The sequence below is a fragment of the Lissotriton helveticus genome, chromosome 10, assembly GCF_964261635.1.
Source record: "Lissotriton helveticus chromosome 10, aLisHel1.1, whole genome shotgun sequence".
Taxonomy (NCBI): Eukaryota; Metazoa; Chordata; class Amphibia; order Caudata; family Salamandridae; genus Lissotriton; species Lissotriton helveticus.
This window is the reverse complement of record NC_136071.1, coordinates 183,016,292-183,041,027: the sequence shown is the minus strand read 5'-3', so window position 1 is coordinate 183,041,027 and position 24,736 is coordinate 183,016,292. Positions and strand designations below refer to the sequence as shown.

At 43.2% G+C, this 24,736-nt stretch overlaps 1 protein-coding gene across 2 annotated transcripts in view; it reads right to left on the bottom strand.

The window, feature by feature from the left end:
• Window positions 1–13,939: 13,939 nt before the first annotated feature.
• CPSF4 (cleavage and polyadenylation specific factor 4) overlaps window positions 13,940–24,736 on the bottom strand; it is an 88,916-nt gene continuing 78,119 nt past the window's right edge. For both annotated transcript variants that reach the window (XM_078665058.1, XM_078665059.1), the window contains exon 8: window positions 13,940–15,753. In XM_078665058.1, the coding sequence (XP_078521184.1) occupies window positions 15,685–15,753 (69 nt within the window). In that variant the 3' untranslated portion in view covers window positions 13,940–15,684. The remainder of the gene's footprint in view (window positions 15,754–24,736) is intronic.

Genomic DNA, 24,736 nt, shown 5'->3' with positions numbered 1-24,736 from the left:
CACCAAAAATGCAAATGTAGATAGAGAAGGTTAATAAGGTATATTTAAGGGAGCAGCTCTACGGAAAGTGGGCTGGGAATGTTTGCATTGTTCAGCATTCTGTCCATCATTTGTTCTTTTTGCTTTTGTTACCCTAAGTGGGAAGGGTATGCCCAGACATGGGTCCCGTGCTCACTACAACACTGGATTCAAGCTAGCTTGGCTGATGAGGGGCGATTCCCCGAAATCGGTCCCATGATGCTTGTTTCTGGTCACAGGAGGACCTGGTTTGGCAGTTCGGGATGGACTGTTGCCAAGAGGAGTAGGATCAAGACTGATTTGCATATGGGTGGGTTGAAACTGAGGTGGTGTAGCGTAAAAAACGATGGATTAAATCCAGTTCTTGGTGACTAGGGCGTGGGTGAGTGTTTGCATTGTTCAGCATTCTGTCCATCATTTGTTCTTTTTGCTTTTACCATTTAATACTAGCACAATACACAAAGATGGACCCGGGGTACTTTCTTGTACACCTTCTTTCAGTCCTGGTAGAGTGGCAAAGAGCAGACAGATTACTTAAAGGAACATGTCTTAACCATTTCACATCACCAACATGGATGATAAGTATTTGACATGACTCGAGAATTCGGACAATAGTTTATAAAAATAGAGCTGATTTTTATATATTTGTAGACACTAAAACGAAGTCGTTACGTACAGGATAATCAGTTATCAATTTTCAAGCATTACATATATCAGTACTTGGCAGTGGAAAACAATGTTGCAGTCAATAGGAAAAACACATTAATCCAATAGGTTAGCTCAACAGAACCCACTTGGGATGATGGTCGTGAGTCCCATGGCCAGTTCACAACAGCTAGCACAATTTTACCTGGCTCAGGGGAGTGGAGTGCAGAGGTGCACTTTTACCTGTAAATCAGGCTTGTGGTCTTTAAATGGCTACCTTAGCAAAAAGGTACTTGCGTGGTGAGTTGAGCAAAACCCTTTGGAACTTAAGCAAAGAGCTGGCCTTGGACCAGGAGTATCCAGGTAGATCACATCTACCTGGCTCGGACTGTGCAGAGGTGCTTCTGGCTATCCGTGGTGCTGACCAGGATCCGCAGCAACTGCGCTGGCGGGTGTGCCAAGAGGAATGGAAAACAAATGCAGGACCTTTACGATTGGGCCCGAGGAGTGGTTGGTGGTTCTTGCACGTGGATCCCGTCTCTTGAAGCGTTGAATAAAGCAGGTAGTAATCGGACTGACCACCAACAAGCCTTGGTACCTGCAAGCACTGCCATTGAGGAAATCTTCCAGAAGACCAGGGGAACGTTGTTGAGACTACAGTTCACAGAAGCCACAGTGACTTTCAAGCGGCTACATCAGACAGCTCGGTGGACAGTACTTCAAGATATTGGATTTTGCAGTTTGTGCCTGCTAGTTCCTCTAGTCCAAAGAAGTTCTTGTGCAGGCTGGAGTTTGCAGAGGGGTTCACCTTTCTTTTGGAACTGGTCTCTTGCCTTGCTCCAGTCAAAATCCAGCGGGTGCAGAGGGACTGCCGCATGTGCAGAGCTTAGTGCCTCTCTTCGAGGAGTCCGGCCTTGCTGAGGAAACAGGTCTTTTCTTGTTAGCACGTCAAATCTAAGGTTCTGGGTTTGCGGTGCCCCTTAAATCCTGGTTTTAGGAGTCGTTAGTGGGTGTGAGGGCCAGTAGCCAATTGGCTACTAGTCCGATGGCTAATGTGCCCATGTAGTGACCACATCCGGTGGGTGTGTGTCACTAAGGTAGTCAGAACCTACTTTTTAGACTAAATGCAAGATGGCAAAACTATCCTTGACTCTACACTTCAGCTGCAGCACTCTAGAGGTGTGGTCAGCCATGTGGAAGTAAATAGCTAATTCTCCCGCCTGCCTGCTTAAAACAGGGGGAGGGTTTGTCTTCAAGTGGGGGACAAGTTCCTTTGTCCAGCAGCAGCAGTGAAGCCTTTGAGGTACACTGCCATGATGGTTCCATTCACTAGACATCCTGTGTGGGCAGAGGTGTCACCTCATGCACACACAGGTCTTTGATTCTGACCTCTGGGAGCAGCACACAAACCCAGCATGAGGTCAGATCTCTGTCTTGGCCGCAAACCCTCGAAAAAGCCTGCGAACGCACGAGAACACTGGTTTAACTTGGTGGGCACTGTCTAAAGTACCACGTAGGTACATGCTGGTTAAACCTCAACACGACCATCATGTCAGGGGTTAAGAAAACATGGTGTTTGACACCACACACGAAGGAAAACAACTGCTCCATTGTGGAGATGGACATCTGGGGAAGTCCAGTGTCCAGCCCATGTTATCCTATGAAGGGTTGTCACTTGCAGTAGAATTGTGTTTAGAATGCTGCCACAGGGCAATATATGCTTGCACATATAATATAATGCACCCTGCCTTCCAGGCTATAGAAAGCCTACCTTAGGGGTGACTGACATATATTAAATGCAGTGTGGTGACCCTGTCACACATGGTGGGTGCAGGGTCGAACGTGAGCAGGGAAGCTGCTCGTGAAGGGCCGACATGGCAGACCTGCTGCCTTTAGTCTCATTCACGTCACTCAGGGTGGCACAATAAGTGCTGCAGACCTGGTAACTTTTACATCCCTGCCCTGGGTATCACTGGCACCATATACTATGGCATTATTGGGGGTGTAAAAGTACTTGCCAATTGGGTGTACCAATTCACGTTTACTGTTTTAGAGAAAGAGTGCAGGAACCTTTACACTTTCAAATCAATTAGCAGCAAAAAGTAGAGGGGTGATCATCCAAAAAGGGCACTTTACAATCCATGTGCTCCTTACAGTGCCTCAGTCACAAGACCACTTTTTGTACACAACTGACCCTGAAAGGTCAGATCCTGTTCCAGCAGACCTATTAAGACCCCTGGCAGATCAAAACCTTCCACAGAGGAGCATTAAAAGAAATGGATGTGACAAAGTTGGAAGTGGTTCCACAAATGTCACCTCTAATGCAATGCAGTAACCTCCAACCTGTTCGCCAACCGCATTACATCTGTTAGGTAAGATTGAAGCACTTCTTCGCTCTGTGGCAAATCATCACCACAGACCAATGCGTCCTCTCAATTTCACAGGAAGTGTGCTGCCTTGAATTCCAAAAGCCCCACCCAACATACTAAGTTAAGACCACCTTTATCTACACACCCAAGGATGGTGTCAAGTTTGGTATAAGCATTCCTAACAAAGTGCGCCTTATACCAATGTAGGTCAGAGGTGTACTTCCTCTATTGTTCGATCCCCAAAATGAATAGCTCCCTTTAGGCGATACATGACCTATTACCATTGAACAGGTTCATCCTCTCTGAATACTACTTGTCATTCTGCAGCAATGTGCAGATAACTTCATGCCAGCGCCAGGTCTAAAAGACCTGTGGCGTGGATGAGGATCTGTAAGTACACATCACCAGTACCTTTGGTATGTGGTGAGTCGACAACACTAATAGTTCAAGGTTCTGCCCGTTGGAGTAACTACAGCCCCAAGAGTAACTACAGAGTGACTAGCGGTAGTGGCACGGCACCAGCACACAGATGCCATACATGTGTTTCCTTACGCTAATGTGACGATTGGCTGATCATGAGTAACGGAAAACAGCAATGCCTAGAACACACTCAAACAACAGTGTTCCTACATCACAACCTATACTTCACCATCCTTGTGTATTTAACAGCAACATACTCTGCCCTTCTTCAGCTCTTTTCTAAATGCAGAAAAAGACAAAACACGCTCGACAGTCGGTGATGGCATTCCAACAGCTACTCCTTTTTTCCCCAGAGACGCCATTCCATCACTGTTTGAACTGTAATGAAACTGTTTGGAATGAAGGTTTCATACACAGTGATTAAACCACAAGCCAGGTTATACATGTGCCCCTTTTCATGGCAGTGGGCACAAGCAGAGGGCGCTGGGAGGATCTAGTGCTGGTAATGACCAGGGCCAAGGTCTCCGAGCTTTGGTGGGCCAGCCAGTTGCTTGGCAGACCCTTCCCAACCCCCATCTGCACGTTACCATCATCTCTGATGAGTTGCTAAGTGGGGCGGAGAGTTCGCCTCCAAGAGATGACTGTCAGCAGGGCCACCACATAAACTACCTGCAACTTCTAGCCATCATACTAGCCCTCTAGGCATTTCTAACACTTATTCAGAGGAAGTTGGTACTACTAAAGACAGACGTCATGGTATCCATGTTTTACTCATGCCCCCTAACTCTCTTCACTAGCTCAGGAAATTTGGCATTGGGCGTCCATCAACAACATGGAGCTGCTGGAAGTGCAAAACAGCTTTGCTGGACCTTCTCAGCAGAACCAATAAATAACTCCACAAGTAAGAAAAAACACCCACAAGTTCTTCACAGGTACTTTTAGAGATGAGATACTGAAGCTTTTGTGCTCCATTATTAATTTCCTAAACGTTTAACAGCTGCCTTTTAGGAACAATCTCAGCCTGGTCCCTGCAGTTATGAGGTTTGTTTTTTAAGGACATTTCTGTTTCCTCAGTAAATGGCAAGTGCTTTGGAAGTTTCTCCCTGTACATTAACATGTTGCCTCAACACAGTGCTTCCCTTGACTGCTCTGGAATATATTATTGAGTACCAATTTCTAAGGAGAGTTTCTTCCAAATGCTCCCATGTTTTATGCATAATTTTTCTGATCCTTTTTCTCATGTTTGCTCAGTTCTTTGGCTCATCGTTTTTCTTGAAGAATTGCCTTTTTCATGAATCATTTCCTTGTAATTTATTTTATATTGTTGAGTGTCTCTGATGGCATAATGTCGAATAAAGAGTATTTTGACTTGACTTTTTCATGGGAGAATAATTGACATTATTTCTCAACACGTGTACACATGATTAATAAGGTCATAGTGCCAATATTTATGGTTTTCAATTTGTAACAAATACCTCAAGTGTATTTTCACTCAAATATTGGTTCAAGACACGTGGCAATTTAGCAGTTTCCTGGAGTTATGTCCTTTTTTCGCCTGGCCCCTTTATTGTATATGTGGAAAAATAAGAAATCTTAAACTTTCTGATATATTCAGCAATGTTAGTTTGTCAGGCTCAGATTCACATCACAACGATATGAATGGTGCTGCTTCTCAGAAGACCAAGTCTCATCCCAGAAGCTTCCTCATTAAGTAAAATGCCAATGCGATCAAATAAAAGACCTAAAAAAAAATCCTCTCATCGCCTGTGAACTCTACACCGGCTTCTATCTTTGTGATTCTTGAAGAAATCCCTTCATGAAAGAGACTACCAAAACATTGCAACATTTAGATAATAAATGGTCTTCTCTAGAATCATCAGTTTTAATGGTAGAACAAAAAACAGAGTGTTTTCAGCTTGCGGCTTCACATATTTCTCCATCTGGAGTTGGAAATCTCTCTTCTAAAAAAACAAAGAGGATCTCGATAATCAGAACTGCAGGAATAACCTGCAGATGTAAGGACTTCCTGAAAACACTAAGGGCTCTTATCTGACTGTCAACTTTCAGGCTTTTCTGCCAAAACTTCTTGATATGTCTACTACCACCCCTCTTAACACACAAAAGGCATATAGGCTTGGTCCCAAAGTTTCTACAAAACCGCAAAGAGCTATTTCATTCTTCCTACAATACACTGACTTGTTGACAGTTATGTTGGCTGTTAAATCTCAAAAATACATTTTCTGGGCTGGTCGCAGATGGTTTCTCTTTGAAGATGTGGCCAAAGTTACTGCAGATCGCCAGAAAAGTTCCTGGATATATGTCCCTAGGTGAGAGCTACGAACACTAGATTTGGTCCAATTCATCCTTGCCTATGTAAAGTGATGTACAAGGAAAAACACAACCACTTATGATAAGCCTGCGGCAGAGATTTCTCCAACAACATGGAGCAGAAGATATGAACACTTCATAAGATTACCTGAATGTCATCTTATTTCTATTGCCTGTTTAATAAAAATTGAGTACTAGTTTTGTGTCTAATTGTTGTTTTTGCTCTCGCTAGATCAAACTTAATTCTGTATTTTTTTTTCTTATGTTACAGGTATGTCTTCACGTCTCATTCGGGTACAGTCTCAATTTTTTGTGATGTCTCCATTCAAGTCAAGGCTGCCCTGCCGTCCTTGTACTGTCTTTTTATGATAGTATTTCTTTACTGATGTTTATTTCGATGGTTCCACTCTATCCTTTCTGCGTTCCTATTTCTTGTCCTAGTACCCTCCTCTCCCTTCTTTTTCTCATTAATCAAAACACTTCTCTCCAATATTTGATCTATTTCTTTATTAATCACACTAAAATGCACTCAAAATTTAAATCCAGCATAAATCATGAGTTGATATTTGGAAGTTATGCCACACGGATCATTCGGCCCTGCACCAGTCACAATCCCTCCTAGATCATCTTTATCTCAGTAAATCATTGGCCCAGCTTGTTCTTCCATCCGACATAGGATCATTTTGATATCAGACCGTGCACCAGCAATCACAGATTTTGACCTTATACTCTTCACCACATGCAGACAGATGGCACATCCAAATCTGAAGCCTTTGCTTCTGAATTTTTTGATTATTAACACAAACCTGATTCTTCCTTTGTAATGATTTGGGATTAGTTTAATGCAGCAGCAAGAAGCTTTATAATAAGTTTTGTCTCACAAAAGAAAAAGAAAAATCAATGGAGGCACAATCAACCAATTACTCAATAAAATAAAAAAAGTTGGAGCATACTTATCACTCTCAAAACAAAACTTCCCTACAACATTTTATTGATGCCAAACTCACCTTCAATAGATTAACTGCAAACACAGACTCTTCTGAACCATTAAAAATCAGTGCACTTCACTATGGGGGCTAAAATAAAATGGGAACATTTCTTGCAAACTATTTAAAAATCAGAAGAGATAGAACAAGAAGAGAGTTCTTACGATTTAGTACAGGGACTACTCTCTGTAAGGATATCTTAAATTAATTTGTTACCTTTATACAAGTTTACTTTCTCCAGAAACATAACCATTGCAATCCATTTAGTAAAATACTTTCAAACCATTGCTTACCTTTCCTCGCATCATATTGATTTCGATTAAATTGGGGCAGATGATATTTCACTTTCAGAACTCACTATGCAGAGGGAAAGCTCCTGGGACGGATTGCTTTACTATTTAATTTCATAGCAACTTCGCAAAGCTTCTCCTTCCCAACCCTTTACGTTTATTTAACTCATCCGTCACTGAGGGTGCTTTACAGGGCTCCTTCCAGGATGCCACGATTTGCTTAATTCCAAACGATAATAAAGATTGCTCACAGTGCATGAATTACCATCCCATTTTTTTAGTTAACACTGCCTGCAAAATGGTATCAAAAAGGTTGGCATTGCATATTGACCCTATTTTACCTGATCTCGTAGGCCCATAGCAGTCCGATTTTTTTAAGGGTCAACTGGCCTCTGAAAATGCTTGAGTATTTCTCAATGTACTAAGCAAGACCTCTACACTGAATCATCCTAGTGCCGCTTTTGCTTTGGTTGCAGAAAAAGCTCATAGAAATGACTGGGATTTTGTTTCAGGCATTAAAATGGATTGGTTTCTCACAAAATTGATTGCTTTAATTTCCTTCTTATACACAGGCCCTAAAACTGCAATTTTTGATAACTGTATGCTTTCAGACTATTTTCCTTTGTTCAGAGGGGTACGCCAAGTTTGTCCACTATCACCTCTTTTATTTATCATTACACGTGAACCCTTTTTAACAAAAATTCGACAAGATGCACGTTTCAGGGTTTGAAACTGGGACTCACCAAATTAAGTTGTTGGTTTATGCTCATGACCTTCATCTATACTGTTCTAACCCTACAGCTTCCCTTCCTCCTTATCAGGTTATCAGCTTAATACTGATAAATGTGAGGCATTACCTTTAAATGTTTTGTGTAATAAGCAACTTTTTGATCACACAGGATTTGCTTGGTAACCCTCCAAAATAAAGTATTTGGGATTGGGGGTTTCGCAGACGATTAAAAAAACTTTAGAATTGAACTTTGATTACATTACCAAAACACTAAATGATAATATTGCCCGATGCCACCCACTCTTTCTTTCTTGGTGGAGCAGAATAGACTCACTTAAAATGATGTTTACTGCCCTGATATTATAGGTTATTGATCTGATTCCCGATCACATCCCTTGTTACTATTTTAAGAAAATAGACTCCCTCTTATCAAAATACCTATGGAAAGGCAAATCTCCTCATATTCTTTTTTTTAACAAGGATAAAGCTATACATCTAACAAAGGCCTTAAATTCCCAGATAAAAAAAAATACCATTATGCTTTTTCTTTAAAACAAACTGCCTGATGGCTATCTTCCGATCTCCCCTCACACCCTCCTTTATGGCTACAGTTAGAGAAATCAACCCTTTTGATTTTAACAAAATTCTTGCTTTCACAACAAATATTTCTCAATCACGATCTCCTGCTATTTCCCATTTCTGTAACCTTCTGACACCTCTTCTACCATAAACATACCCCTTGGTTGCTACCTATCAACACCAACCCATTTGGCATATTAAATCACTACAAATTAGGGATTGTTCTTTATACAGGAAGACTTGGTGAGCCAAAGGTTTGTGTTGGATATCGTAACTTCTTGCTGATGATCAACTCTTATCCTTTTCTGAACTCCAAACAAAAGTCTCTCTGCCATCTACATCCAAAACACAATAAGAACGTTTATGGAACTCCCTCAATGCATTTCCACTTTACTATCTACATCCTTTCCTCCCTCCATATCCATTACACTTTTTCCATTATTAAACAATAATTCACCAGCCTCTGTTATTTATAAAATCATTACAAATGAGGTCAGATAGATTCAAGACAAAGACTGAGCTAGTTTGGAAAAGGATTTAACGGAATGTTGGCCTACTATCTTATAGGATAAGATATGACTTAAGCTTCATAAACTATGCGGGCTGCAAATACTACACAAACCCTTTACTTTGTCTTTCACCATCTGTTATTTACCCCTCTGACCCTAAAATACTTTTCTCCAACTGCAACCTCTCCTTGCTGGTCCGGTTCACGCTCAATCTGCGGATTTAAAGCGTCTGCTCTTTAAAAGCCCTTCTAGTTATCAGTTTTAGAAACTGGTCTGGACTCCAATCAAGAAGATTTTTAAAGTTGCTATTCCTTTTTCCTTAACTAATATCTTTCTAGATAGTTTGGTGCCTCAGTGGCCCCACACAACCCCACGTTACAAGTTGATAGATTTATTGTGCATCTCCCTTGAGAGAACAAAGATTTACATGTCAAAGGCTGTGAGTTCTTTGAAGCACCCTACCTTGGAATGCTAATTTGCAAGTCATCCTGTGGGTGGGGGTGTACACTCACTCTGCCCGAGCAGGCTTTGTTTCTGTCCTCCTGAGAGCAAAGGCCCTCACCCCTGAGGGCAGAACTAATTTGTGGTGGCCGGCTGGTTAAGACCAGTATGTCAGCACACTAGTAGTTGGTAGGTTTTCAGGGGGCACTTTTAAGTTGCCCCCTGGGCGCAATTATTATTAAATTCAGCACTGGATCAGTGTGGTTTTATTAATACAAGGTGTTTAATACCAAACACTATATGTTTCAGTGAAGCCATTATGTAGCTGGGGGACTAGTTTTGACCAGTGCCCAGTATATACCCCTAAGATGGCTTTCCTGCTCACTTGCAATATGTAGTAGCAGAACTCAACATAACAGGGGCATATCTGCTCATGCAGATATGTCCTCACATAAAATATAATGCACCCTGCCTTAGGGTTCAAAGGCTTGCTGTAGGGGAGACTTACACATATTAGATGCAGTGACTTTGGCCTGTCAAACAGGAGTATGTCATGCCATGTTTTCACTCCTGGTTTGCACCATGTCACAAAGCCTGCAATTGAAGTCTGTGTGGAATTTGTATGTGGGTCTCTTAGGGTCTGCCGCCTTTAGGGGCCCTCTTTAGTACCCCTGCACTAGGTACCCGAGGTACCATTTACTAGGGACTTACAGAAGTAGCACAATTAAACAACCTCCTTGTTTTAGGGAAGGAGCACTGGCACGGAGGTCTGGTTAGCAGGCCTCAGTGCACTGTAAGAGTCAAAATCAGCATCTAGTAGCCCGTTCCCTACAAAGTGGCAATCTAAAAATGTCCTTTTAGTGCTCGTTTCATCAGAGCACAAGGTGGGTGCCCCTGTAAGTCTTACTTATGAGAGATATTTTCCTGTAGCTTTTGGCCGGAAAGTTCAGGTAAAAACTCTTTAGGTGAAGATTTTTGTGTCATATACAATCAAAACCTCCAGGGACCTTTTAGTCTCTAGAATCAGGCTCCAATCCAACGTGGATTTTTTTTCATTTTTAGCAGGAGCGAAAGACAAGACAAATTACCTTGTTGCGGATTCTGGTACTCTCTTGTTACCACTACCACCACCACCTTGCATTCTTCTCATGAAGAATCCCCACTGCACCAATTTTACAGGGCAGAAATAACATGGAATGAGGATAGTGATGCACAGATGAGGATTGGGACTTGGTGTGGGAAATTGATGCTAGTGCCAGAGGTCCTTGTAAGAAATTTATCCGGACAGCATCTATTGGAAAAACAAATTCATTTCCTCCCAGCGATACAGTTAATGCTGCTTTATTTTGGAGGCTGGTATGTGGAAGCCAAGAGATTTTGGAATTAAGATAATGGTTCCAGTTTTCTTTTTTCACTTTACACAGGAAAGAGTCCCCATGGCTGTGCCCGAGTACCCTGATTCTGAAACCAATGACCCAAGTTTCAGGAAGCATCCAAGTCTAAATATGCAACTGGAAATACATGCCTAATCCTACAGCTGTAGTTGAACTAAGCATTGATGGATCCTGTTCGTACCCACAAGCATGCTACCACTTGAAATGTTTGACCATTAATGAGAAGCAGGACCCTAAAGATAGACTGTTGGGACCAAGCCCATTTCAAACTGAATGTGAATATGAACTTCAACACCATCTAGAGCATCAGTATTTCTCCCCTGGTACTGTACCCAGTGCAGCCTTTTCAGTAACCACTGAAGTACGATCATTCCATAAACTGGGCAGTAAAGTAAGTAAAGTCCACATTTGTAAAGCGCACAATCACCCGTAAGGGTCTCTAGGCGCAGGGGGGCCGTCGGGAAGATTAAGCGAGCTATTGCCCAGAGTCACATGGTGCTGGGCTAACCTGCCGCCGGAGCCGGGGATCGAACCGTGATCCCCAGATTCCAGCGTCAGTCGCCCTGGCCGCGGCGCCACACCTCTGCAGTAGACCTTGGGACCTTCAAACTATGATCTCTGTAGTGGGGATTCCATTTTGAGTGTTTTAGCATTAGAAATACTCCTGTGATTTGGACATTTATGGCAGACTCACTTGTCCAGCTCTCTGCCATTGATTGGCCCACCTTGCACAAAAGAACACTCTGAAACTAGGTTAAGGAGTACATGCAGAGAACTTGATGTCTGGCATTTGTTTTAAAATATAAACTCGATAGGGAGTGTGGGGGGACTGTTAACCGGGCAATTGAACCACGCAGTAACTAATACGTTATTTTACGAGGTTTTTCCTTCCCTCTACCCCGTGAAGCTCAAAAGACCCATAGCGGGAGTCTTTTTGCTTTTCTCACTCCCAGTTGGGTGTGAGTATTTGACTACGACAGATTTTTGTCAGTAGTCTCAAGGAATTTAGGACTGGCAGGTCGTTAGTGTGTCCTGACCACCCACCTTCCTTTTTTGGTCCTGATGAAAACCCGGTACTTCCATACAACGGGTTGAAACATGTAGCCCCTACACATAGTGATACACACGGTAATAACATACCTTTCTGTATCCACACACTTGATTTTAATATTGTCCAGTAACTTGCAAATAAAAATCTTTTTCACACAAGTATACCAAGACAATTTTTAAAAAATTTTTGTTCACTTCACACACACAAATACCCGCTCCACTGTAATTCAGGTGTCGTAGCACACCCTGATGGCACTCGGCTATCAGGGTGGACCCCGATGATGAAGCATGTCACCAACTAGGTTGGTGAGTGAGGGGTTTTTAAACAAAAGAAGGACTCTCTTCCTTTTGTAGTCATCCCACTCAGACTGTTTTTTCTAAACAGCCTTTGATGGTACTCCTCTTATGTTTTTGTAAACTTTGGATCTGGGGGACCAGGAGTACACTCCGTTCGCTTTTGCGAATTGATCCCTTACTCTCTCTTTGTTTAACTGGGACTGTTAACAAACCATAATGAAAGAACCGACACTCAAAGGTTCCGAAGGATAACTATTAATTCACAAATTAGGCACTTAGGACAACATTTTTCGTAGAGAGGCCTATTATTTGTGTTGTAGCACGTTACCCTATAAAAGTGAGGGCTGTTCTCGACCGACATTGAATGTGCTGGAACCTTCCTTTTCTGTTCTGCAGATAATGTTAACTGGCCTACAGTCCCTATCTGTTAATAAAGACATTATTTTTAAAGTGGTAGGGAGGAGTTTCAGAAGGGACAAAATCTTGCTAGCAGATGCTTGCCTTTCACTTACTTTTGATATTCTAAGTTTCATGCAGATCCATTAGGGGTGGGCAAAAGTTGTTTATTTAATAATCACGTTGGCACCCTTCGATAAATCTGCACTAAATTAATGCATAGTTTACACATTTAGTTCTATGTTGGTATGTCAATTTAAGTCTAGTGTAGTCCAAGATGTGTTGCAGATTTGACTAAATGGGGCAAAGGTAGGAGGCAGACCACCTATGAACAAGACCAAAGCCCCATGGAACGATGAACGGTGCAGTGATTTTGTGCAGGGACATCTGTGTAGCCAGACTTTGCAGCCAAATCCAGCAGAAGAGAGACTTAGGCTTAACATTATACAGAGACATTATGACTCGCCGCCACATATATCCACACAACCATTAACACATTTTTACCTATCCATTAAAAAACCCACTTATAAGGACACTACGATTAACGCTGGACAAAATCTCTTAACCCCTTCCATGCTGGGCCGATGCCGCCGCTGTGCGGCAAACAAAAGAACAGGGCGGGGCCGTGACGAACCCCAGCCGTCATCAGCACGCGAGCACCGTGGAGCATGACGGCTGGGGTTCGTCATCAGCATGGAAGGGGTTAATGTATGTTCAAAAAGCCTCTCGAAATTACGTTTAAAAACAAAAACCAAACATTTAAAGTGCAAATATGGTTCTGAAAAAGAATTCAAAACAGCCTGAAATTCTCTACTAACGGTTAGCTCTGCAAACCCTAACTCGCACAACAAATGCAATGGTGAGGACCTCACAGTATCTGCAACAAATAACAGGATTAAGCACCACAACTTTAAATATCAACACACAAAGATCATATTGTATCAAAAGATGCATCATTCATAATGTTAATGGTAAGGTATTATGTCATGTCACCAGTGAAAGCATGTTAAGTTATCTGTTACATCATGGGTGAGGTTCAAAGCATAGCATTTGGTGTGCGAGTTATGGTTCGAGTGGCAGGTATGCCAATTATGATTTGCAGAACTATCTATAACTAACTATATATAGTCTGTTTGCCACTACTTCCCTAGCCTGAGTGAGATATATTGGGGGTCCTCCATATATTTATCGATGAAAAATAAAAAAATCCTATCAGAGTGCCTACTAAGTTTATAACAACACTTTTCTCCCAATTAAAATCAAATATGGTGCAGAAAACATACTTGTATAAAATACATTGGTGGCTCTTTCTATTTTTGATCTCTCACACAAACGCAGATCTCTTCTATCTCAGAACAATACCTCTCATTCCTTTCACTCTTTGTCCCTATGCTTCTCCGTCTTTGCCTCTAAGCCTCTTTCTTTATAAGTTTAGACTAACGATACAAGTTTTTCAAACACTTGCATAAAACAACTCGCAGGAAATGTTTTCTCTTAAAAAACATTTATTCAACTGTTTATAAAGAACTGTACAATGGGAACTAATACAGTCCTCTTGTAGTTGAACACAAAGCATCAAGCATCCCTTCAGGGAAACTGCATTTAACAATTTTAAATAAGAATTATTTTCAGCAGAGCAGCTTTTTCAAAAGTAATATTTTGATTAAAACAAATATCTTTAAAACATGTAACAAAGACTGTATTGCAGTTTTTGCATTTTTTTTTTGCTGGGAGGGGCAAACACTGCACAGCACTGTGACTGCAACGGTTTTCTAAACAGGCAGAAATTGGATTTCCAAATACATTGTGAAATAGAGGTGCTACAACTAAACAGTGCTCTATGATCCTCTACCATAAGGTTCAAGATGAGCCTAAAAGAGCCAATTTCCTTTTTAGTACTAAAAGAAAGGAATTTGATCCTAAGGCTCCCCTTTTTTAGATGACTTTTTTCAATTTCTGCTTCACAGTACAAAAATACCGTAACAACTAAATGAAAAACTAATCCCAGTCTTAGGTGTGCCATAAAAATCAAGTCGCCATATTTTAGAACCGCTATCAGATTGGCTGCTAGGATCAAACGTTTCATATTTGCAGTTTGGGACTTGTTACAGTTGGCTAGCATTGCCTGAAGCAGGCCCTTCATCACACCTTTGGAAGGTCACACCTTCCAACCTGCCCGAGGAACCATTTCGCTGATGCTGATGCAGGCAAGCAGCTGCAGTGCACTTTTCATTTCTCAAAAGTAAACCTGCACCTGCTCTGGTGTGAATATGGATGCTATAAACAAGTGCAGCATACTTTCCTTTCTCAAAAATGGACATCAATTACCCAAGACTGGTTAAACTCTTCTGTCAGTGACTAGTTGTATGATAGTGCCAAACTTTAATGTGGCCAATATATGGCCAAGGACCCCAAACAGCAGTTAAGAGTAAAATGCTTTTTGTTCAGGCATTTCCTATGCGTTTTTTTCCAGCAGCCCACCAGCATTAACTTGGTTTTTTTTTTAAGGCAGAACAGGGTCATACAGATGAGCCAACAGTGCTGATGAAGCAGGTACCATCCAAAATAAGTTAAGTGCGAAGACTGTCTTATTTTTACATACAAGAATAACTTGTGAGTGAAAATACATCATCATTTGTGGAACACATTTTCCTGGGACACAGGCATGACACTGTTATGGACAACATCAAGCGGACATTTCACCAAATCAGCAAGCATGGCAATCTTTTTTGTTATGTGGAAATTACTTTCCAACGCAGAGATTCCGTGGACATACTTTGCAGGTTGTTGTAAAGTTCTCTCTTCCAAAAACTCACGCGCTCCCACTGAGCAGCATTTGTGCTACAGGCTCCATCCTTCCTTAGTAGGGAGTTCAAGGGCACTTGGACAGAGCTGTATCCATAAGATGAGAACAAAGGTATTTTAGGGGTAAAACGAGGATCATAGCAGCTGCCAAATCAAGCATCACTTCTGATTGGGCAGTTGGACAGTCAAGGCAAGGAGGATGCAAAATAAAAATCCTAAAATGTAAAGGAAGAAACGAATAATAAAAAAATTAAAAAACTAAAATTATGCTCCTCTGCTTTCAGTTCTAGGGCACAGTTCCATCAATGTCCGCAGAAAACTGAAGCGGAAGGAGCAGTCATTGCAAGGACAATGTCAGGTCAACATGGTGCACTGGATCCAATTCCATTGCTCTTGAAGCACTCTAAAGAAAGAAAGGACTTGGTGGTCACTGGCCACTGAGGAAAGCCAAGTGTCCTTTCGTGCATCTATTTGCATAATGTCCTCGTTCGCCACACTGCAAAATAAGACAGAAAGCATAATAAGTCAAAGAGGTGAAGCAAGAATAATATACAACACTTGATTGGACATAATGTAATTTTTTTTTTTTTGCATTAAAGATTTGACAATGACTTTCACGCTTCCTAAACTATTATAAATCCATGCCACTTTTCCCTAAATTGTACATGCTGGGCATTAAAAAACAAACAAAAAAAAACCCAAGCAAATAAATAATCCAGTTTTTTTTTTGTTTTGGCAAAATAGTCAACTGAAGGGGCTCTCTGTGGTTTAACCCAATCTTTCAAAACGTAGGCCCTGTGTGTGTTTTTGTGGGGTGGGAGGGTGAGGACACAAGTGTGCGGTAATCTAATGTTGCTTAAGGTTTGTTTTAAATCTTCTACATGTCACACTAAGACCAATGCAGAGCACTTTGAGGAAACAAACAAACAGAACTATAAAGGAACCGTTAACTCCAGTAGATAGATCAGGTAAATGAGTAATTAACGTGCAACTTGGTGCCTAAGAGAGCTCAAGTGTGTTCTTGAAGGGTTCATCATAAGGAAAATGCTACTTACCAGTATGCATCTGTTCTTGGCATGTAGAGCTGCAGAGTAGTACACTGTGCATTAGATCGCCACCTGGTGTTGGGCTCGGATGATTGGAAGAAGTCTTTGCTAGTCCCGATAGGTGACTCCTCCCTTGGACAATACTGCGGCGACTCCTCCCTTGGACAATACTGCGCATGGGCATCGGCTCCATCCTCAGATTGTTTTTCGCCATGATGGGAAATGATGGAGTCAGTAGAAGTAAAGAAAAGAAGGATGACCATACGTATGCATCTAAGTAAGATGAAAACTGGAACGGATACGAGTCCCGGGGAGGCGGGAGGGTGTGTACTACTCTGAGTAGCATTTTCCGTTCGAGGCATATGAGCTGCAGATAGTACACTGTGCATCGATTGTGCAGCAGTATCCCCTCTAGCGGTGGTCACCTGTATCCGTTGCAGTAGTTTGAAAGAGAGTTCTAAGGACAGCTTGGCCTACTGCAGCTTGCTGCTTGGCTTGCACACATCAACACAATAGTGTTTAGTGAAGGTGTGTGGTGTAGACCATGTTGCTGCCTTGCATATGTCCTCTAGTGCTATATTTCCTAAGAAAGCCATAGAGGCTCCTATTTTGCGAGTGGAGTGCGCTCTAGGAGGAACTGTTAGTGTACGTCTAGCTTTTATATAGCATATTTGTATACACTTTACAATCCACCGTGCAATCCCGCCTTTGGAGATGGGGTTGCCTTTGTGCGGAGGAGAGAAAGCGACAAACAGTTGTTTAGTTTTTCGAAATGATTTAGTCCTGTCGGTATAGTAGAGTAGAGCTCTTTTAACATCTAGGGTGTGTAAAGCCCTTTCTGCTACTGAGTCTGGGTTTTGGAAAAACACAGGTAGCTCGACAGACTGATTGAGGTGAAAAGGAGTGACGACTTTCGGGTGAAATGTTGGATTAGGCCTAAGAACCACTTTGTTAGGATGCATTTGAAAAAATGGTTCTTGTATGGTGAAAGCTCGTATTTCACTTACTCTTCTGAGAGAGGTGATAGCAACAAGGAAAGCGGTTTTCCATGTTAGGAATTGCAGCTCGCATCGATGTAGGGGCTCGAAAGGGGGTCCCATAAGTCTGGTAAGGACAAGATTTAGGTTCCACACAGGAGGAGGCAACCTGGGTGGGATTATCCTTTTTAAGCCTTCCATGAACGCTTTAATCGCGGGAACTCTGAAGAGAGACAGATGTGGTCTGTTCTGTAAGTAAGCTGCAATTGCTGCAAGGTGCAGGCATATGGTTAGAATATGCCAAATTAGACCTTTGTAGATGTAGAAGGTAACAAATGATATTCTGGATGGAAGCATCCAGGGGGTCAATTTGATTATTTGTGCAATAAATTGCGAATCTTTTTCATTTAGCAGCGTAACACGTTCTGGTAGGGGGTTTCCTGGCTTCTTTAAGAATGGCCATACAGTCTGGTGGTAGGTTTAAGTAACCGAACTCTAGGACTTCAGGAGCCAGATCGCTAGATTCAGTTAGTGTGGGTCTGGGTGCCTGATTTCGCCATGGTTCTGTGTTAACAGAGATGGAGTGAGCCGCAGCTTTTGGTGTGGAACTAGAGAGAGTTCCAACAGCGTGGTGAACCACGGTTGGCGTGCCCACGTGGGAACTACAAGGATTAGTTTGCGAGACTGCTGTCTGAGCTTGCGCACCACTAATGGAATTAGTGGGAGAGGCGGAAGAGCGTACGCAAATCTGCCTGACCAGTTCATCCATATTGCATTGCCTTCGGACAGTGGGTGTGGAAACCTGGCGGGGAAAGCTGGGCATTTTGTATTTTCGTGGGTGGCAAACGGGTCTATGTGTGAATGACCCCACCGTTGGAAGAATGCCTGAAGAACTTGTGGATGCAATTCCCATTCGTGAATCTGTTGTGACTGCCGACTCAACAGATCTGCTATCTGATTGTGAACTCCTGGAAGGTGTTCCGCTAACCGATGTATGTTTTGAGGAATGGCCCATCTCCAAATGTCTTGTGCGAGCTGGGACAGTTGCAGAGAGTGCGTCCCCCCTGTTTTTGAATGTAGTACATGGCTGTCATATTGTCCGTACGGATGAGGACAGCCTTGTCTTGCACGTGAAGTTGGAAGGACTTGAGTGCTAGGAATATTGCTAGCAGCTCGAGATGGTTGATATGGAGTAGCCGCTGTTGAGCGGTCCATTGACCCTGAGTGGTATGTTGTAGGAGATGGGCTCCCCATCCTGTGAGGGATGAGTCTGTTGTGAGCACTACTTGTGGAACTGGCTCTAGGAACGGCCGCCCCTTGGTCAGGTTTTTGGTGTTCCACCACTGCAGAGAGCGATGTGTGCGGCTGTCCACCAACACCAGGTCTGTTAATTGACCGTGAGCTTGGTTCCACTGTCGTGCTATACACTCTTGTAACGGACGCATATGCAATCTTGCGTGTGGAACTATGAAGATGCAAGATGCCATCATGCCTATGAGTTTCATGAACACTCTGGCTGGGAGAGATTGTTGGTGTTGAAAAACAGAAACTAAGTTTTGAATGCTCTGTATCCTGGCTGGACTGGGATAGGCTAGAGCTGTAGACGTGTATTGTAGCCCCTAGGCACTGGTGTACGTGCGAAGGCTCTAGGTATGTGTGTGTGGATTCTGTCAGGCGGGGGTGCTTCACCAGAAGTCTGAGAATTGGCCCTTTTACGTGCGTTGGACACCACTAATGAGTCTAGTGGTAGATGTCCTTTAATATAGACTGGGTCTGAGGGTGCAGGTCTATATTTCTTTTCAATTCTGGGGTTTAAAATTCTGGTACGCACAGGATCTTTAAAGACCTCAGTAGCATGCTTAACCACCCCTTTGATCATGGGAAGATTTTGAGCGGATCTCTGAGACTGCTCAAAAGTATCTAAGAGAAAATCTTCCTCAATGGCCTCAGAATGCATGGGGACACCATGGTATGTAGCAGCTCTGTTGATTAGCTGGCCAAACTCAATAGTATCCTCAGGAGAAGGTTTAGATGGGTATGAGGGTGCCTCAGGAACAGCAGGTTCATTTGCAGGGTATGGAAAACCCCACCCAGACGCAGGTTTTGTGTATGGAAAATTCCATATGCCCTCACCTCCAGGGTATGTAGTGTCTCCTTCCCCGTCCCCTCCACCTAAATCATATTCATCCTCATTCTGTGGTGAATGTGGTGAAAATGGAGATTGTATAGGAGAGTTTTGAGGTGAAATATAGGGAGGAACGGGAGGAGGAGGAGAAACAGGAAAGGAAAAGTGCAGAGGAGAGGTTGCACAGTCCTTTTTGGCAGGAACCACAGGTGTAGGTGGTGTAGCTGCAGGTCTCTTCTTGAGTGGTGTGGCACCAACATGACCGGTTTTCGGGTCGATGAAGATCTTTTTCTGTTGAGGATCTGGTCGAAAAAGGTCCTCTTGAGGCGCAACCTTCTTCGGCACGGATTGTTTCGGTGCCAGCGTAGGTTGTCGAGTGTCTTTAGCCTTAGGAGGTATTAGGGGGTCCAGTGGCTTAGGTTTCGGCGCCGAAGGCGTCGTTTTTGGTTTGGAAGGCATGTTCGGGGGCTCGGAGGCCTCAGAATCCGGCTGTGTGGTTTTCGGCACCGTGTGCGGCTTCGGAGCCGGTGTGTCTTTTGGTTTTGGGACCGAAACATGTTTCGGTTTCGGTGTCGGCACTTCTTTCGGTGACGTAGCCGAAGGGTGTTTTGGCTTCGGTGTCGACGGAGTCTTGTTAGGTGACGAGGCACCGGAAGGCAGAGGACTTGTTTCAGAGCAGAGGGAAGACTCTTGGTCGGTGTCGAGGCACCGGAAGGTGTGGAAGATTTCTTCGGAGTCGAGCCGGAAGGTGGGACTTTCGAAGTAGATGATCGGTCTCGACTGGGCCCAGCGGGCGGAGTGCTGACCATTGCCTTCTGCTTGGGCGTATGTGGTACAGGGGCAGTAGTACTCATGCGCTGACCCGATGGAATGGAGTCGTCGGAGTCATCTGCCTCGGAGACGATCTGGAGATCCGGTGAGTCTTCTTCGGGAACGAGTGGAGCCTCGTCGTCGAAGATGTGTTCCGGTGCTGGGGCCGATCTCCTCATCTCGTGTCGACGGGCCCTCAGGTCTCGGATGGTTTTCTTCGTGCGGAAGGAAGCACAGGCTTTGCAGGTTGACTCGTTGTGGTCCGGCGACAGACAGAGGTTACAGACCTCGCGGTGGTCGCTATGTGGAAACTTTGCTTGACATTTCGGGCATTTTCGGAACGGAGTCCTTTCCATACGGTGTAGGCCGCACGGCGTCGATAGGCCCAAAGGCCCACTTGGATGACCGGAATGGAAACTTTGGCGCCGAAAGGTGCCGCAGTCGATGTCGAAGGCAGGCAGTAATTGTTTTAAGAGGTTCTGCGCGTCGAAGTTGCAGAAAAACGGTTTCTGGCCGGAGTGGAGAAACTTTCATCCGAACCCAGTGGCGGAAAAAAACAATCTGAGGATGGAGCCGATGCCCATGCGCAGTATTGTCCAAGGGAGGAGTCACCTATCGGGACTAGCAAAGACTTCTTCCAAGAAGACAACAATCTGCAATCATCCAAGCCCAACACCAGGTGGCGATCTAATGCACAGTGTACTATCTGCAGCTCATATGCCTCGAACAGGTTGTAAACTCGCATTAGAATTCAAAATTCCGCAAAAATGACGTGCAATGCAAAACCAATTTATTTTAGGACCTAAATACATTCTTGTGTTCATTCTGTATTAGAGGACACAGTTCCTGCTATAACATAACTCAAGAAACTCGCTGATAGTGCGCTGATCGGTCCCATGCAAAAATGTTGTTAGAGTAATTGCATTTCGAGAATTTCAAAAGTGCACAGCGAAATTCATAAAATTATGCAAGATTTATGCCGCACAACGAGAATTTCTCCTGCCATATTCATCACGTTTGATTATGGGGCAATCTCTATTTACAATGACCAAGATCATTAGGCCCACCTATAATAATGACTGAGATCATAGGGCCCACTTATAATTCCAATTTACTTATCTACTGGAGAAGACATGGGCACCAACGTACATCTTTTAATCTGCCTACCTGACACCTTTTATTTCTTGTAAGTTAAGGAATGCCCCAAATTTCAAATTCTTTGTTGCAAAACACATTTACTTAGACTAATTTCACACCTCAATAACTGTACCAAACACAAATCACCAATTTTATTTTAAAAGAATTGATGCTCTAACCCACAATACCGCATATCTATCAATTTATGAAGATATACAAGACTTGTACTAACCATCATTCTCACCACTTAAAACTAAGTCACATAGCTATTAAGTCATAGACGAGCCTTTCCCTTTAGAATTCGGTTAGGGATGTTGCTTGCTGCAATTTTATGATCCAACTTAGTTCCTCAACAACGTATTTACCCCTAAAAGTTGTACTCACAGGTTCCTGAATGCCAGAGATCAGGACTGGCATAAGGTGTCATTTGCTTTAAATGATCTGTCTTCCAATCACCAAAAGATCTATTTTTTAAAAGATTAGATTTTAAAAAATCCTTAAAATCTGGGTCTTTCATGACCCTGAACATAACTCAGCAGCTCGAGAGTCTGTGAGACGATGCGACTCATTGGCGGAGACTCCCAGTCTCATTAATGAGCCGGGAGGTCCTATTTAAAATGATGGTGGCCCCCCGTCTGCTGTACGTGCTGCAAAACACAATGTATCAGACCCCCAATACTGTCTTCAAGACAATTGATGGAGAACTTCGAAGTCTACTATGGGACGGGGGGGCCTGAGCACTGCTGAAAAAACTACTATCTGGTGTCCCAACCAATAAACATCAATGACTGGGTCTTCTTGCCGGCATACCGGGTAGATAGGCAAGCTATGGGAAACAGGGCTACTTGGCTACCCTGTATTTTAAGAAAACAGTGAGACATCCTTCACATGCAAACAGTAAGACTAGCTTGGTGGGAGACCATGAAGAGAGTAGGGTGGGAAGCAAAACTGACCGAACAGACCCCACTCTGGGAAAAAGACATGCTGAGGGAAGTAGGGCAGCTACAGGGATTCCAGAAATAGAGTCTTCTAGGGATAGAGCGGCTGGGGGACATATGGAAAAAAGGTTATATGCTTAACTTTGAAGTGTTACAAACAGAATACCAACTAACAGAATCCGAAAGGTTTCGTTATCTCCAACTTAGACACGCCCTGACGAAACACATAGGAGAGGAGGATTTACTACCAGAATACTCCCGCTGGAGGACAGACTATTGCTAGACCCGATGATAGATAAGGCAGTGTCCCTTACCAACCGGAACATTATTAATAATTCCCAGGACCCTTTGGTCCCTTTGAGGGAGGCATGGCAGTCAGACCTCAGACTCTTAGAAGACGAGGATTGGAGGGAGGCCATCCAGAGCCCCAGGGAAATAGCCACAAGGGTGAGGTTCAGGTTGATTCAGCTCCGGATACTACATAGGTCCTATGCCCCTAGAATGCTTCCACATCAGCTGGGATGGAGTGACACATATCACTGCATCAGAGGGTGTAGAGAGAAAGAAACTTTTTCCCCCGCCACTGCCCTCTGTATTATTACTGTTTATTTGGTTCCTTGATTGTGATTCTAGTGATCTGCGTTTGTCTTTTTTTTTATTTTTGCTTTCTCATTTCTTTCAGATATGTATTGGTTTTTGCTTTTTCTCATTTGTTGTGCATCTTACATTGCAATAAAATACAAAAACAAAAAAATGAAAGAAACTTTCTCCATATACTCCGGACCTGTCATGAACTACAGAGCTACTGGAGTGGGGTGACTCAGATCGTGACAGAGGTAGTGGGGAAAAGGGTTTCCATGGACGCAAGGTTGCTCCTCTTGGGGGTAGTGGGCAAATTAATTGGCTCACACACACCAAAACATGGCTGATGCTGGCGGCTGGAGTAGCAAAAAAGAACATTGTTAAAAATTGGGGGGAGCACTCAACCTCCACGAATTGAAGACTGGGGGGGATGATCTACATTGGTGTCCTCAGGCAGAAAAAACAGTTTATCAAAGTAGATGCCCGACCAAATGGGAAAATATCTGTTCTGCCTGGGAGACATTTAGGGTGGAAACAGGGTAAAAGTTAAAAGGGAGAGTGATATATAAAACACAGACCATGGAACGAATGACTGTAACATGGCCTATATGTGATGTGTAACTGTTCGTGCTATGTACCCGACCGGCATTACTCAGTGTCTAAAGTATTGTAAAGGTGTACCAAAGCTAGATTTAATAAAAAGAAATCTAAAAAAAAAAAAAAAAATCTGGGTCATCCTCTATATCGACTGTCCCATGAATAGACACAGGCATCTTGCTCAAGGGAAATAGTTTTTGGGTAGGCATGCACTTTGTACATTTGTCTCAATTAATCAAGAAAGGTAGATAAATGCACAAATAACGAAAGGCCCATGTTAATTCACAAACAAGGGAGAGCAAAGACAGCTTTACTGCAGTGCCCTCCATGATGTGTTTCTTGACAGTTCCTAGCTTGCAGAAGATGCATTCAAATTGCATGCCGATTAAATGCTGCCTCATTTCCTTGCATCCAAAAGGATGCTTTAATGTAGTTTTAGAAAAAATGTTGTCATTAAGGGCAGCTATGACTTTCAGAAACTATTAAAATAGACAAGTTTAGAAAAGTTTAGAGGATATAGATGTGAGAAAGTGCCTCTTTTGACATGGTTAGCCCCCACTTTTTGCCTGGAAATGGATATGGTTTTGATTGTAGTGCCCAGGGTCCCTTCCCAACCAGGTCCCCAGTGCCAGGGCTTCTTCCCTAAAAACATATCCACAATTGGTACTTCTGTCCCCTGTAAGTCCCTAGCAAATGGTACCCTGGGTACCTAGGGCCTGGAAGATGAAAATGGTCCCCTGGTACCCCTTCAATAGGACCATGCCAGTGCCCTTGCAGCTTGCATGCCCCTGTGAGGTGAAAAATGTGTAAGTCGACATGGCTCCCAGCCTGGGTGCTATGTCAGCCAGTGTGATTTAATCAAAAGGAGACTAGCTCATATTTATTTAAGATTCCAAAAACAAGAAGACTCTGGTATGTTTCGTCACGAAGTAGGAACACCTGGTGAGTGTGTTCATAAAGCCCTCACCCACCAACCTAGTTGGTGGCATGCTTCATCATCGGGCCCACCCAGTAGCACCTAGCGTGCTCCGGGTGTGCTTCAACGCCTGATTACAGCGGAGCTGGTATTTTGCTGAGTGTGCAGTGAAGATAGTTAAGAAAGTGATGTTAAAACAGCTAGGCGGGGGTCCCAGTACCCGTGGGTGAAATTAGACTTTAATACCTGGGCCTCCGTCAGCGGTTAAAATAAGGCTAGGGGATGTAAGTGGCGAGTTACGACCTCTCACATCCATTGGGTCAACATGTTTCAGCCAGTGCCTTATGACTA